General features: G+C 41.7%; 1 protein-coding gene across 1 annotated transcript; it reads right to left on the bottom strand.

Moving 5' to 3' along the window:
• Window positions 1-311: 311 nt before the first annotated feature.
• LOC115123281 (DDRGK domain-containing protein 1) lies at window positions 312-10609 on the bottom strand. Its single transcript, XM_029652612.2, has 9 exons — window positions 10410-10609; window positions 9773-9928; window positions 9540-9676; window positions 8618-8719; window positions 8374-8496; window positions 7422-7460; window positions 1113-1169; window positions 877-925; window positions 312-760 (listed from the first exon to the last, which is right to left on the bottom strand). Exons 1-9 carry the CDS (start codon window positions 10495-10497, stop codon window positions 600-602), a joined length of 912 nt encoding a protein of 303 aa, XP_029508472.2. The 5' UTR covers window positions 10498-10609; the 3' UTR covers window positions 312-599.
• Between the last annotated feature and the right edge of the window lie 6274 nt (window positions 10610-16883).

Here is a 16883-nt window from a genome sequence, read left to right as displayed (position 1 = left end):
ACTGACGACCCGAGTGCAACGGTGTGCAAACAATTAGTCAGTGATATGATGTAATTAACTAGCAAATCCAATAAAGCGTAAATTAGTATTTTTGTATACTGTACAATTATATACCTGTATCTGACAGGTTCATATTTATCCCACCAAGGAATCAACAATATGCTAAGAAATCTGGAACATAAATCTGCTCTAAGATTGCAATAATGTGCAACGTACTCAAGGTATAACTGTGGGTAGTGATTGTATGGCCGAGTTTAAGATACAAATAAATATGGGCTGGAAATAGACATGAAAAGAGGAAACATCCAAAATCCAATTCACATGTCGACTTTATTCATATACAGTCCGTATACTGAGTATAATGAGAACACTCAAAATAATCCAGTGTATGAAATTATAATTGTGAGTCTGTACCAGCATGAGTGTTGTCTAATCTGTTTGTGTATGCTTCATTACTTATCCGAGTTTGGCATCACAAATCTGGCAGCATTGAATATTTCAGGTTTTACTGTAGATTGATGAGGGAGTTTCTAGCTTTGGCTAAATCTGTCCTCAATGTGTGTGTGTGTGTGTGTGTGTGTGTGTCTGTATATTCCCCATTAGGTGGTGTTTCGTATCTCGGGCGTGAGGTTGATGAGTGAGTTACTAGCTTGGGCCAGCTCGCTGATAGAGACCCTCCCTCTCTGTTTGATGAACTGAGCCACAGCGTTTAACTCTTCTGGCGTGATGGAGATAAACTTCCCTCTATCGTCGATCACTCCTGAAGAAAATAATGAGAATAAAGACAGTCAGACAGCAGAGAAGCAAGAGTGCCTGACTGTACTCATTTACTCAGAGAAATAATGTTAATTTTGGCAGACACTTTTATTCACTTACCTGTGAGTTCACCATCAGCTAAGAGGTCCTGCAGTCTCGCAATTGCATCCTGTGAGCAAAGATTAGTTATGATGACCAATCTCCCTTCTCTCAACCACCACAAAAAACACTAATATAACCTTGAACCTTGTGGAGACACAATCTGACACACATTTAAAAATGAGAACAGACCATGGAGTGCAGGAATCATAGTCCTGCACTCATGGCACCCTTTGATATAATTTTCCTGCCATCACCTGTGTGCGCATTCCAAAGTGAGACGCCAGGTCTTCCAGCAGTACTACCTTGGAGTCCTGAGAGATAACCAGAGGAAAAGAGGGTAAAAAACCTACACGTGCAGAGCAATCGACTTGCCTGTAGGGGGGCAAGGAGACCCCCTGCTCTGCTAAAACCATTGACAACTGTGTGCCTTTTTCAAGGGAATGTTTTTTCAAGGGAATGTTTTTCAAGGGAATGTTGAATAAATAAAAAGTATTTAGTTGTACATCACCTCTTGAACAGCAGTCAGAACTACACATTTCTGATTATTCCATACAAAACAATTGCTGACATTTACTGTAGCTCTATCATCATAATTATACAGCAAATAGCCTACCTGCATGCTTTTCATCACCAGTAAACATCAATTGATCATGTGATTTCAGATACAGTTGAAGTCGGAAGTTAACATACACTTAGGATGGAGACAAAACTACTTTTCAACCACTCCATTAATATCTTGTTAACAAACTATAGTTTTGGCAAGTTGGTTAGGACATCTACTTTGTGCATGACAAGTGATTTTTCCAACAATTGTTTACAGACAGATTATTTCACGGTATCACAATTCCAGTGGGTCAGAAGTTACACTAAGTTGACTGTGCCTTTAAACAGCATGGAAAATTCCAGAAAATGATGTCATGGCTTTAGAAGCTTCTGATAGGCTAATTGACATCATTTGAGTCAATTGGAGGTGTACCTGTGGATGTATTTCAAGGTCTACCTTCAAACTCAGTGCCTCTTTGCTTGACATCATGGGAAAATCAAAAGAAAGCCAATACCTCAGAAAAATTGTAGACCACATGTCTGGTTCATCATTGGGAGCAATTTCGAAATGCCTGACGGTACCACGTCCAGCTGTACAAACAATAGTACACAAATAAACACCATGGGACAACAGCCATCATTCCGCTCAGGAAGGAGACGCGTTCTGCCTCCTAGAGAGGAAACTATTTTGGTGCAAAAAGTGCAAATCAATCCCAGAACAACAGCAAAGAACCTTGTAAAGATGCTGGAGGAAACAGGTACAAAAGCCTCTATATCCACAGTAAAATGAGTCCTGTAGCAACATAACCTGAAAGGCCGCTCAGCAAGGAAGAAGGCACTGCTCCAAAACCGCCATAAAAAAAGCCTATGGTTTGCAACTGCACATAGGAACAAAGATCATACTTTTTGGATAATGTCCTCTGGTCTGATGAAACAAAAAAAGAACTGTTTGGCTATAATGACCATCGTTATGTTTGGAGGGAAAAGGGGGATGCTTGCAAGTCGAAGAACATCATCCTAACCGTGAACCACAGGGCTGGCAGCATCATGTTGTGGGGGTGCTTTGCTGCAGGAGGGACTGGTGCACTTCACAAAATAGATGGCATCATGAGGGAGGAAAATGATGTGGATATATTGAAGCAACAGCTCAAGACATCAGTCAGGAAGTTAAAGCTTGGTCGCAAATGGGTCTTCAAAATGGACAATGCCCCAAGCATACTTCCAAAGTTGTGGCAAAATGGCTTAAGGACAACAAAGTCAAGGTATTGGAGTGGCCATAAAAAAGCACTCACTTTAATCTTATAGAAATGTTGTGGGCAGAACTGAAAAAGCGTGTGCGAGCAAGGAGGCCTACAAACCTGGGGTCAAAAGGAATGGGTCAAAATTCACCCAACTTACTGTGGGAAGCTTGTAGAAGGCTACAATTTAAAGGCAATGCTACCAAATACTAATTGAGTGTATGTAAACTTCTGACCCACTGGGAATGTGATGAAAGAAATAAAAGCTGAAATAAATCACTACTATTATTCTGACATTTCACATTCTTAAAATAAAGTGGTGATCCTAACTGACCTAAAACAGGAAATTTTTATTAGGATTAAATGTCAGGAATTGTGAAAAATTTAGTTTAAATGTATTTGGCCAAGATGTATGTAAACTTCTGACTTCAACTGTACATGATGATAGCCTCACGATCTCTCTTAATATTGGCTATTTGGGTGATCTAAAATACAAGTGAAGTTAACTATACCTCAGTGTGAGTGGTTTAGGATAATTTCCCATCCTTTGTGGGCTCTGCATGTCAAGAAGGGCTCGACTGCCGATGTACTGTTAGCTGATCATGTTTACGCATATTGTGTTGCAGCCATGCGGTGTTGTCTTCGGTCTCTCTTTATGTAGATTTGTGGTATCTCTTGTGATGCATGTTTGGTCCTACATTTTTAATCCCAGCCCAGGTCCCCGTAGGAGGCCTTTTGACTCTTGTTAAATAAGAATTTGTGCTTAATTTGACTAGTTAAATAAAAAATGCAATAAAATTCAAATACAAATATTACATTGCAATCTACCGGTAGAAATGTTGCACAGTTGACTAAACAGAAACTATTCATACCTCAACTTATTCCACATTTTGTTGTGTTAGAGCCTGAATTCAAAATTGATTATAGATTCTTTCCTCACCCATCTACACACAATATCCCATAATGACAAAGTAAAAACATGTTTTTAGAAATCTATAGAAAATAAAATATAGAAATATCTCATTTACATAAGTATTCACACCCCTGAGTCAATACTTTGTAAAAGCACCGATTACAGCTTTGAGTCATCTTTGGTAGGCATGTATCAGCTTTGCACATCTGGATTTGGGAATTTCCTCCCATTCTTCCTCAAGGATTTTTTCAAGCTCTGTCAAGTTGGATGGAGAGTGGCGGTGAATAGCAATCTTCAAGACTTTCCACAGATTTTAAATGAGATTCAAGACTGGGCCACTCAAGAACATTTCACATTCTTGTTCTGAAGCCATTTCAGTGTTGCTTTGGCTGTATGCTTGGGGTCATTGTCTTATTGGAATGGAAATCTTCGCCCCAGTCTAAGGTCGTTTGCACGCTGGGGGAGGTTCTCATTACGGATTTGGCTCCATTCATTGTTCTCTCTATCCTTACCAGTCTCCCAGTCCATCGCTGAAAACCATCCCATAGCATGATTCTGCCACCACCATGCTTCATGGTAGGGATGGTGTTAACCAGGCACAGCTCACACCCGTCTTTCTCCACACACAGCGTTTTGCAATTCAGGACAAATAGTTCAATTTGAATTATCAGTCCACATAATCCTTTGCCTTATGCTCTGAGGCTTTCCCATGCCTTTTTGCAAACTCCAGGTGTGATGTCATGTGCTTTTTATCTCAGGAGTGGCTTCTGTTGGGCCACTCACCCATAATGCACAGATTGGTGAAGTACTGTAAAGACTTGTCCTTCTGGCAGGTTCTACCATCTCAGCCAAGGAACTCTGTAGTTCTGTCAGAGTGATCATTGGGTTATTGGTCACCTCCTTGACCAAGGTCCTTCTTACCCGGTTGCTCAGTTTGGTCGGACGGCCAGCTCTAGGCAGAGTCTGGGTAGTTCCATATTTTGTCAATTTTCCAACGACTTGGATCAATGTGCTCTTGGAAACGTTCAACACTAGTAATAGTTGTATACCCTTCCCCAGATACATGCCGCATTACAATTCTCTGAGTTCTATGAACAGTTCCTTGGATTTCATGGTATAGTTTCTGCTCTGGCATGCCTGTCAATTGTGGAACCTTACAGTACCAGTCAAAAGTTTGGACACCTACTCATTCTAGGGTTTTTCATTATTTTCACAATTTTCTACATTGTAGAATAATTCTGAAGACATCAAAACTATGAAATACCACATATGGAATTATGTAGTAACCAAAAAAAATCGAAATATATTTTATATTTGAGATTCTTGAAAGCAGTCACCCTTTGCTTTGATGACAGCTTTACACTCTTGGCATTCTCTCAACCAGCTTCATGAGGTAGTCACCTGGAATGCATTTCAATTAACAGGTGTGCCTTGTTAAAAGTTCATTTGTGGAATATCTTTCCTTCTTAATGCATTTGAGACGATCAGATGTGTTGTGACAAGGTAGGGGTGGTATACAGAAGATAGCCCTATTTGGTAAAATACCAAGTCCATATTACGGCAAGAACCGCTCAAAAGCAGAGAAACGACAGTCATTACTTTAAGAAATGAATACCAGTCAATCCGGAATATTTCAAGAACTTTGAACATTTCAAGTGCAGTCACAAAAACCAAGCGCTATGATGAAACTGGCCCTCATGAGGACCTCCACAGGAAATGAAGACCCAGAGTTACCTCTGCTGCAGAGGATAAGTTCATTAGAGTTACCAGCCTCAGAAATAGGCAATTAACTGCACCTCAGACTGCAGCCTAAATAAATGCTTTAGAGTTCAAGTAACAGACACATCAACTATTCAGAGGAGACTGCGTGAATCATGCCTTCACAATTTCTACAAAGAAACTACTAAATTACACCAATAAGAAGAGACTTGCTTGGGCCAAGAAACATGAGCAATTGACATTAGACTGGTGGAAATCTGTCCTTAGGTCTGAGTCGTCCAAATTTTAGATTTTTGGTTCCAACCACCGTGTCTTTGAGACACAGATTTGTTGAACGGATAATCTCTGTATGTGTGGTTCCCACCGTGAAGCATGGAGGAGGTGTGATGGTGTGGGGTGCTTTGCTGGTGACACTGTCAGGGATTTATTTAAAATTCCAGACACACTTAACCAGGATGGCTACCACAGAATTCTGTTTTGCGCTTAGTGGGACTATCATTTGTTTTTAAACAGGACAATGACAAAACACACCTCCAGGCTGTGTAAGGGCTATTTGACCAAGGAGGAGAGTGATGGAGTGCTGCATCAGATGACCTGGCCTCCACAATCACCTGACATCAACCCAATTGAGACGGTTTGGGTTGAGTTGGACCGCAGCGTGAAGGAAAAGCAGCCAACAAGTGCTCAGAAATGTGGGAACTCCTTCAAGACTGTTGGAAAAGCATTCCAGGTGACAACTGAGAGATGATTGAGGGAATACCAAGAGTGTGCAAAGCTGTCATCAAGGCAAAGGGTGCCTACTTTTAAGAATATAAAATATATTGTGATTTGTTTAACCCTTTTTTGATTACTACATGCTTCCACATGTTATTTCATAGTTTTGATGTCTTACCTATTTTTCTACAATGTAGAAAATAGTCAAAATAATGAAAAACCCTTGAATGAGTAGGTGTCCAAACCTTTGACTGGTACTGTATATAGACAGGTGTTTCTTTCTAAATCATGTCCAAACAATTTAATTGGCCACAGGTGGACTCCAATCAAGTTGTAGTGACATCAAGGATGATCAAATGAAATTGGATGCACCTGAACTCCATGTGTAGTGTCAAAGCAAAGGGGTGTAAATAGTTACATAAATTAGATATCTATTTCATTTTCAATAAATCTGCAAACATTTCTAAAAACTTTTCACTTTTTCATTATGAGATTTTGTGTGTAGATGGGTGAGGATTCAAATATATTTAATCAATTTTGAATTCAGGCTGTAAGAACAAAATGTGGACTAAGGGGTATGAATACTTTGAATGCATCTTTTTTATTTAACTAGGCAAGTCAGTTAAGAACAAATTCTTATTTACAATGACAGCCTAGGAACAGTGGGGTGCCTTGTTCAGGGGCAGCTTTTTACCTTGTCAGCTCGGGGATTCAATCTAGCAACCTTCGATCTAGCAACTGGCCCAATGCTCTAACCACTAGGCTACCTGCCGCCCCATGAATGCACTGTAGTGGTAATGGATTTTTTTCTCCAACCAACGTAGGCCTACCTAATTAAGTTAACACTATTCCCTTTTCAACATTGTTTTTAAGAGTGTTTAATCACAATTGCAGTAGACAGACATGATAGGCTACATTGATTAATGGACGATGTCAAATTGGCTACCTAGCTAATAACAGATCATGTCAATATGGTTAGTTAACATTCAGGGGATAAACTAGATGGCTTTATCCAAAGTGTTTGATTTGCTTGCCATCTAGTGGTGATGACATAAGTCCAATAAAGTTAAAAAATAAAAAATGGTTAGGCTATCCTCACGCTTCTGAAATGACATGATCAATTGATCATGAAAAGCATGCAGTTAATTGCTATAGCCTATAACTATGATAGAGCTAAATGTGGAATAATCAGAACTGTGGTAGGTCTGACTATTCTCTTCAAGAGGTTATGATGTTAAAACCAAATAGTTAACATTTATTTAACATTCCCTTGAAAACAGCACATTGTTGTTAAAGGTTTTAGGAGCTGGGGGTCTCCATGCCCTGACGAATTGAGGCTGTTCTGCGGGAAAAAGGTGGTGCAACTCAATATTAGGAAGATTTTCCTAAAGTTTTGTACACAGTGTATATGGTACTGGTTAGGTTCCTGCTCATACCTTGATGTACTGGATGAACTCTTGTAGAAGGTTGCGTGACTATAAAAAAAGAACAAACATTTACATAAAATAGGGATTTCATGCCAGGAATCCAGGTTACCGAGATTTACCGTCCAAAACTACTCCCTTTTCCCGGGATAAATAACTACGAGAAACCGGTAAATTATTTACATGAACAACATAGTGTGAAATGGAACTGTTAAATTACATGCGATGTCTAAATGTGGCTTCTCTACGGCCTCTGCCGTGGGGACAGACAGCCCATCTCAGTATGGAGACCTATCATCTCATGGTAACAAAATGTTTTTATTTTGACAGGTAGGTCTACATTTGTTGCAGCATAACCTACACTACAGTAATATAAAAAGATAGAATGCTTGTCTAATTTACCCATCTGGCTTTCGGGGGTGACCTTGTTTTTTAATTATAACAATTTTCTTATTATTGCAGCTGCTGAGTTTTAAAACAAATCAGTCGAATATCATTGCTTTAAAATCAGTGCACCCGCAGGCACTCTCTAGCAGTCTCTCGCAACGCCATTGAAATTTTATCCAAACTAGATAATCCTGTGTAATGCTCATGCTGTTTAATCAGCTTCTTGATATACCACACCTGTCAAGTAAATGGATTATCTTGGCAAAAGAGAAATGCTCACTAACAGGGATGTAAACAAATTTGTGGACATACGGCACAACACTTTAGAGAAAAGCTTTTTGTGCGTATGGAAAATGTATGGGATCTTTTATTTCAGCTCATGAAAACAACACTTTACATGTTGCGTTTATATTTTTGTTCTCTCTCCTTTCTTCCTCCCTCCCTCCCTCCCTCCCTCCCTGGGCCAACAAAAGGGGGACAGTGGGCCGCCATTTGCCCAGCCCCAATCTACTTGATAAAAACGGGTTTATGTCGACAGCCACCTAAACCAAACTATGTGAATACACTAGTAAACTACCTCTTCCTCTGTGACATCATCAGCTTCACCCTGCTCCTCGACGACAAAGGACTGTTTGAGCCTTAGGTACTCCTCTTCCTCCTCCTTCTCCTGCTCCTCTTTGGCCCGCCGCTCCTCTTCCTCCTAAACAGAAAATAATAATAGGAGAAAGAAGGAATGAGTGCAAGAATGGGAATAATAAGTGATGTGTCTACCTGCATCTGTGTTCAAAATAGTGAGATAGTGTGTGTGTGTGTTTTATTACCTCTTTCTGCTCCTGTTGTCTCTCTTTCTCATCCTCCTTGCTTCTCTCCTGCTCTCGGAGCTCCTGCATTTTCTTCCTTTCCTCTCTCTCTGCCAGCTCAGCCTGAGGAACACAGCATCAAACCAAGTCGCCAAGAACACTTGCAAACATAAAATATAATGATTTGAAAACGCAGGGTGGGTCAAAGCAATATGGTGGATGCCCTTCACCTGCCTGGTTCTATCACAGCATTGCAGCTGAGAGAAGAAGCAGTGCTGCTGAAGGGAGAACGCCATTTGAGGAGAGAAAGCCATTGTAGACTATTGACTAGGGCAATATTATTGAGGCAATATTTTTGTTCATGGCAAACAGGAAAACAAGAAGCAGATTGGTCCTTTAAAAAAACTGCTGTATGTAAAATCAAATCAAATTCAAATCAAATTTATTTATAAAGCCCTTCAGCTGATGTCACAAAGTGCTGTACAGAAACCCAGCCTAAAACTCCAAACAGCAAGCAATGCAGGTGTAGAAGCACGATGGCTAGGAAAAACTCCCTAGAAAAGCCAGAACCTAGAAAGAAACCTAGAGAGGAATCAGGCTATGAGGGGTGGCCAGTCCTCTTCTGGCTGTGCCAGGTGGAGATTATAACAGAACATGGCCAAGATGTTCATAGATGACCAGCAGGGTAAAATATTGTGTGCTATAGCTGGAAAATAATTGTGACACTGGATGACAACATAATTATGTTTGTTTCCAACATTAGGGCTGTTTTCCTAAAGAAGTTAAATCCGCTTCATGTTTTGTTTCCTTGCCACAATACTAACGAGTATTGTGATACTGGTATCATCCCGGCCCTACTGTTGATTGACATGCTACTGATAACATATAATGGACAATCTCCAATGGAGAACTGTTCTCCAGCTGTTCCAGAGAGTGGTAATACCTCTCTCTGAGCCCGTTTGGCTTGTTTCTCCTCCAGTTTCCTCTGCTTCTTGGCTCCAAGCTTCCCTGTGGCCTGGAACTGCTGTTCCTCCTCTTCTTCCTGTTCCTCCACAGCCACTTCTTCTACAGGGCTGTCCTCTGAAAGAGCATTCACACATTTGTGAAACTTCATTTTCACAGTAGAAACACATGTGATACTCATGTGTGTGTGTGTGTGTATGTCAGATGTGTTACCGTTGTCGGATGCGTCCCTCTGGGCTCGCCTCTGGGCCATTACCCTGCTGTTGAGATTTCTACGGCGCCGGGGCATGCCCACCCCACGCTCCTCGGCCACCTGCGGGCGAGGAGCTGCCACCCGAGCCAACACATCCTGCCTCTGTTCACGATCAGCTGGAGAGAGAGAGGGGGGGGGTCAATGACAGATTATCGGGTCAATTTAGGCCCAAAACGAGTGCACATATGCGGAGAGGTAAAGAGCAGGAGGCATGGGGAAGAGTTAATGGAGGGAGTCAGGGAAGGCAGATAATGGGAGCACAGATAGACTCGATTACGTTTACTAGTAGAATGTAGAGGAAGAGAATAGGGGAGGGAGACTTAAGTATAGCAAGAGAAATAACGTAAATAAACTTGTCAACATGTTCCTTAGTCAGCTACAACAGTAGCTAGCTAGCTAACGTTAGCTAGCTACATTGAGAACTGACAGGTTATGACGAGCAAGTGACAGGGAAAATTTTTTAACACCCAAACAACCTATACTTTTAACTTATAAATAGCCAGTGTTAAACACGAATAGAAACGCGATTGCTAACGTTAGCTGTTTAAGTATTGGTGTCGTTATCCAAACGCTTGGTAGCTACAGTTAACTCCTTACCTTCCTCTGTTTTTCCTCGTACCTTCACAGCAAAAACGATCAACACAATAAGGATTGCTGCAGCAATCAAATACACCACAATGTCCATTGCAAATTTAAAATGGCTATTTCAGATTCTATGAATTTCACATTTCAAACTCTCTTCTCCACCATGACAGACACGTATGTTGTGTTGTGCTTCAGCCTCCCATGTCACGTGATATTCTTCTTCTTTAAGTTTTGATTGGCGAATCGCAACCAACTAATAAGTGCATACACCGCCATCTACTGTGCTGGAGTGTGAGGCCGGTCACGACCTACCGAAAACACCATATTCTCTTAATTAACTAACCCCGAATTTCGAAGAAAATAAATATTTCCCTAACAAACCTCTCTACTCCCATCACCCCCACCCAAAATATCACCCACTCCACATTCAAGTCCAACCTCTCTGACCCTGTCAAACAACCTCTCATTCTACATCATACATTTCACAAAGTAATAATACATGTTCAAATGTTTCCTCTACCATACAGCCATTACACATTCCAGTACCATGTTTCCCTATCAATTTCAAAGACAAATTATGCCCTAATCTCATCCAACACAACATAACGTCCTCCCTTCTATTCCCATTATATGGCACTACCTCCCGTACAGATTTCCTTGTACTATAAACATTTCTGCCATCACTACTTTCACCCCATTGTCTCTGCCAGCAATCTAACCCATTTTTCAGAATAAATGTTTTCATTTCCCCTCTTCCCAACTGTACCTGTATATCCACAATAGTTTTTTTCAATGATTTTTTGCTATTATGAGCAGGAATCCAACAGAACTGAATTTCAATTACCATTCTTTTGTAATCCAGCAACAGCATAAATATTTCTAACCATAAAGCCTCACGTTCTGACTTTCCAGATTTTAAACTACACAAAACTAATACAGAGTCCGAACATATTACTACTCTTCTTGGTTGCACCTCCTATGTCCATTGCAATCCAACAATTATCGCAACCACTTCATGGAATATACTGATACATCATTTGTTAGTCTCTTGCATATATTAACATCGAACTCAAGAATAAATACACCTTCTCCTGTTTTCCCATTCATAGGATCCTTTGAACCATCTGTATACACTGCAAGGCAAGAACAAAACTGAGTACTAATATACTGATCCACTATTGTTTCTACATTAGCTTCTTCACACCACTGTTTATTTTCTTCCATCAGGCTATGATCAACATGTGGCCTTATATAAAACCATTGTGGCACATTTCCTATTGCCACAGATGGCACTATAACAAGGTCCCCGAGTCCATATTTATCAACCCTTTTCCCAATCTCTGACAAAACCCCTATTTTGATGTCGTTCATAGTCCCAGCAGTTTTCTAATACTGTCAGTGTTGGATGATCTACCGTACTACCATTCAGTCTGCCAGGGCTAGATGAACTCATCTAAGGGATTGTGGCATTTCTGCAGAATCTACCTGTAAAGCCTCAGCAGGTGTAGTTTTAAATGCACCATCGCACATCTTGAGTGCCCTCGCTTGCATTCTATCAAGGCGCAACATCGATGTAAAAGCCGCAGAACCATATGCAAAGTACCCATGTCACGTGATCAACTAGCGTTGTCTCATTATTTAAATGTCAAATCATAGAGCGTGAAATACCAGAACCGTGTGGCTAGACAAATTCATAGCATAAAGACGGCAAGGCGCTACAGAGGGTGGTGACTACAGCTCAGTATATCACGGGGCCGAGCTCCCTGCCATTCAGGCAGTGGCGTGTATTCATGGATACTAAGGGAAGCCAGACTTTCTCTAAAAATTGATCAAGAAAGAAATATAAAAACATAAAATAAAGTATATTTTGTCTCTCTGTGTTTCATAATTGTCCTTCAATTTGAAAGAGGCGAAACATCACCCCCTGTCTCTGTATGTGTTGACGCCATCTATCTGACGCTGTCTGGTCCAAAGGAGTACGACATTGTTTCCGCCCGTAGCATTGAATGCAAGAGAAGCCAGGGGGCATTTTGGCCTCCCTTGATAAAAAAGTATAACATAATAGCCAATCAGCATTGAGCTAAACTGAGTGAGCTCAACTGTGAATGATCCTGCCGCACCAAAAGAAAATGTAATGGGAAGTCAATTTGGACTTGGAGTCAATCTAATAAAATTGCATTGAGAGCATATGTAATTGACAGAAACAACTTGAATTGTTGCATCTGGTTGTGTTGTTGAATTCCAGTGGCTAGCCAGCTAGATTGCTAAATTGTCCCTTTCCTAAATTATCCATGAATGGAGATAGGGATTTGGACATGTGGTTTTACTTAATTCTCCGTACTGGCCAATGATTAAAATGACGATTCTGATCCAACCATTAATTCATACATTGTGCCTCTGGCCTGAGTGGATGGAAGTTAAATATGTTGCTACAGTAGATGTAGAAGGCTAATGTTAACTAACTAACGTTGCCTATGATCATCACTCAATGCCTAGGTTTACCTCCACTGTATTCACATTCTACCATACCTTTGTCTGTACATTATACATTGAAGCTATTTTATCGCCCCCAGAAACCTCCTTTTACTCTCTGCTCCGGATGTCCTAGACGACCAATTCTCATAGCTTTTAGCCGTACCCTTATCCTACTCCTACTCTGTTCCTCTGGTGATGTAGAGGTGAATCCAGGCCCTGCATTGCCTAGCTCCAATCCTATTCCTCAGGCGCTCTCTTTCGATGACTTCTGCAACTGTAATATCCTTGATTTCATGCATGTTAACATTAGAAGCCTCCTCCCTAAATTTGTTTTATTCACTGCTTTAGCACACTCTGCCAACCCGGATGTCCTAGCCGTGTCTGAATCCTGGCTTAGGAAGACCACCAAAAACTCTGAAATCTCCATCCCTAACGACAACATTTTCAGACAAGATTGAACGGCCAAAAGGGGTGGTGTTGCAATCTACTGCAGAGATAGGCTGCAGAGTTCTGTCCTACTAAACAAGTCTCTCACTGTTGCCACCTGCTATAGACCACCCTCGGCCCCCAGCTGTGCTCTGGACACCATATGTGAACTGATTGCCCTACATCTATCTTCAGAGCTCTTGCTGCTAGGTGACCTAAACTGGAACATGCTTTAACACCCCAGCCATTCTACAATCTAAGCTTGTTATCCTCAATCTCACACAAATGATCAATGAACCTACCAGGTACCACCCCAAAGCCATAAACACGGGCACCCTCATAGATATCATCCTAACCAACTTACATCTCTGCTGTTTTCAACCAAGATCTTAGCGATCACTGCCTCATTGCCTGCAACCGTAATGGGTCAGCGATCAAGCGACCTCCACTCATCACTGTCAAACGCTCCCTGAAACACTTCAGCAAGCAGGCCTTTCTAATCGACCTGGCCCGGGTATCCTGGAAGGATATTGACCTCATCCCGTCAGTAGAGGAAGCCTGGTTATTTTTTTAAATGCCTTCCTCACCATCTTAAATAAGCATGCCCCATTCAAAAAATATAGAACCAGGAACAGATATAGCCCTTGGTTCTCTCCAGACCTGACTGCCCTTAACCAACACAAAACATCCTACGGTGTTCTGCATTAGCATCGAACAGCCCCGTGATATGCAACTTTTCAGGGAAGTTAGAAACCAATATACACAGGCAGTTAGAAAAGCCAAGGCAAGGTTTTTCAAACAGAAATTTGCTTCCTGCAACACCAACTCAAAAGAGTTCTGAGACACTGTAAAGTCCATGGAGAATAAGAACACCTCCTCCCAGCTGCCCACTGCACTGAGGATAGGAAACTCTGTCACCATCGATAAATCCACTATAATTGAGAATTTCAATAAGCATTTTTCTACGGCTGGCCATGCTTTACACCTGGCTACCCCTGCTCCGGTCAACAGCACTGTACCCCCAACAGCAACTTGCGCAAGCCTTCCCCATTTCTCCTTCTCCCAAATCCAGTCAGCTAATGTTCTGAAAGAGCTGCAAAATCTGGACCCCTACAAAACAGCCGGGCTAGACAATCTGGACCCTTTCTTTCTAAAATCATCTGCTGAAATTGTTGCAACCCCTATTACTAGCCTGTTCAAGCTCTCTTTCGTGTCGTCTGAGATTCCCAAAGATTGGAAAGCAGCTGCGGTCATCCCCCTCTTCAAAAGGGGGACACTCTTGACCCAAACTGCTGCAGACCTATATCTATCCTACCCTGCCTTTCTAAGGTCTTCGAAAGTCAAGTCAACAAACAGATTACCGACCATTTCGATTCGCACTGCACCTTCTCTGCTATGCAATCTGGTTTCAGAGCTGGTCATGGGTGCACCTCAGCCACGCTCAAGGTTCTAAACGATATCTTAAGAAACAATATTGTGCAGCCGTATTCGTTGACCTGGCCAAGGCTTTCGACTCTGTCAATCACCACATCCTCATCGGCAGACTTGATAGCCTTGGTTTCTTGCCTCGCCTGGTTCACCAACTACTTCTCAGACTGAGTTCAGTGTGTCAAATCAGAGGGCCTGTTGTCCGGGCCTCTGGCAGTCTCTATGGGGGTGCCACAGGTTTCAATTCTTGGGCCGACTCTCTTCTCTGTATACATCAATGACGTCGCTCTTGCTGCTGGTGAGTCTCTGATCCACCTCTACGCAGACGACACCATTCTGTATACTTCTGGCCCTTCTTTGGACACTGTGTTAACTAACCTCCAGACGAGCTTCAATGCCGTACAACTCTGCTTCCGTGACCTCCAACTGCTCTTAAATACAAGTAAAACTAAATGCATGCTCTTCAACCGATCGCTGCCTGCACCTGCCGCAACAAAGCATCCTTCACTCATGCTGCCAAACATACCCTCTTAAAACTGACCATCCTACCGATCATCGACTTCGGCGATGTCATTTACAAAATAGCCTCCAATACCCTACTCAATAAATTGGATGCAGTCTATCACAGTGCCATCCGTTTTGTCACCGAAGCCCCATATACTACCCACCACTGCGACCTGTACCCTCTCGTTGGCTGGCCCTCGCTTCATACTCGTCGCCAAACCCACTGGCTCCAGGTCATCTACAAGACCCTGCTAGGTAAAGTCCCCCCTTATCTCAGCTCGCTGGTCACCATAGCAGCACCCACCTGTAGCACGTGCTCCAGCAGGGATATCTCTATGGTCACCCCCAAAACCAATTCTTCCTTTGGCTGCCTCTCCTTCCAGTTCTCTGCTGCCAATGACTGGAACGAACTACAAGAATCTCTGATACTGGAAACACTTATCTCCCTCACTAGCTTTAAGCACCAGCTGTCAGAGCAGCTACCAGATTACTGCACCTGTTCATAGCCCATCTATAATTTAGCCCAAACAACTACCTCTTTCCCTACTGTATTTATTTATTTATTTATTTTGCTCCTTTGCACCCCATAATTTCTATTTCTACTTTGCACATTCTTCCACTGCAAATCTACCATTCCAGTGTTTTACTTGCTATATTGTATTTACTTCGCCACCATGGCCTTTTTTTGGCCTTTACCTCCCTTATCTCACCTCATTTTCTCACATCGTATATAGACTTATTTTTCTACTGTATTATTGACTGTATGTTTGTTTTACTCCATGTGTAACTCTGTGTTGTTGTATGTGTCGAACTGCTTTGCTTTATCTTGGCCAGGTCGCAATTGTAAATGAGAACTTGTTCTCAACTTGCCTACCTGGTTAAATAAAGGTGAAAAAAAAAAAATATCAAGGGTTTTCCTTTATTTTTAATATTTAATATTTTTTTAGAATAATAGTGAAGACATCAAAACTACTAAATAACACATATGGAATCATGTAGTAACCAAAAAAGTGTTTCAGATTCTTCAAATAGCTACATTTTGCCTTGATAACAGCTTTGCACACTCTTTTTTTTCTTTTTTCGATTGACCAGTATTGCTATCTGCAGCGTTAGTTCTTGGTAAATGTTGCAATTCTTCAGCAATTCCTGGACCTGTCGGAAGTTTACATAGACCTTAGCACATGACATCATGCCTGGAGTTTGCAAAAAGGCATGGGAACGCCTCAGAGCATAAGGCAAAGGATTATATAGACCGATAATGCAAAGTGAACTCTTTGGCCTGAATGTAAAGCGCTGTGTGGAGAAAGACGGGTGTGAGCTGTGCCTGGTTAACACCATCCCTACCATGAAGCATGGCGGTGGTGGAAACTCATTTGCGACCAAGCTTTAACTTCCTGACATGTCTTGAGATGTTGCTTCAATATATCCGCATAATTTTCCTTCCTCATGATGCCATATATTTTGTGAAGTGCACCAGTCCCTCCTGCAGCAAAGCACCCCCATAAAATGATGCTGCCACCCCTGTGCTCCACGGTTGGGATGGTGTTCTTCGGCTTGCAAGCATCCCCCATTGTCCTCCAAACATAACGATGGTTATTATGGCCAAACAGTTCTATTTTTGTTTCATCAGACCAGAGGACATTTCTCCAAAAA

Source organism: Oncorhynchus nerka, linkage group LG4 (assembly GCF_034236695.1).
Source record: "Oncorhynchus nerka isolate Pitt River linkage group LG4, Oner_Uvic_2.0, whole genome shotgun sequence".
Taxonomy (NCBI): domain Eukaryota; kingdom Metazoa; phylum Chordata; class Actinopteri; order Salmoniformes; family Salmonidae; genus Oncorhynchus; species Oncorhynchus nerka.
Note: the sequence above shows the minus strand (reverse complement) of the source record. Positions and strands in the feature narration are given on the sequence as shown.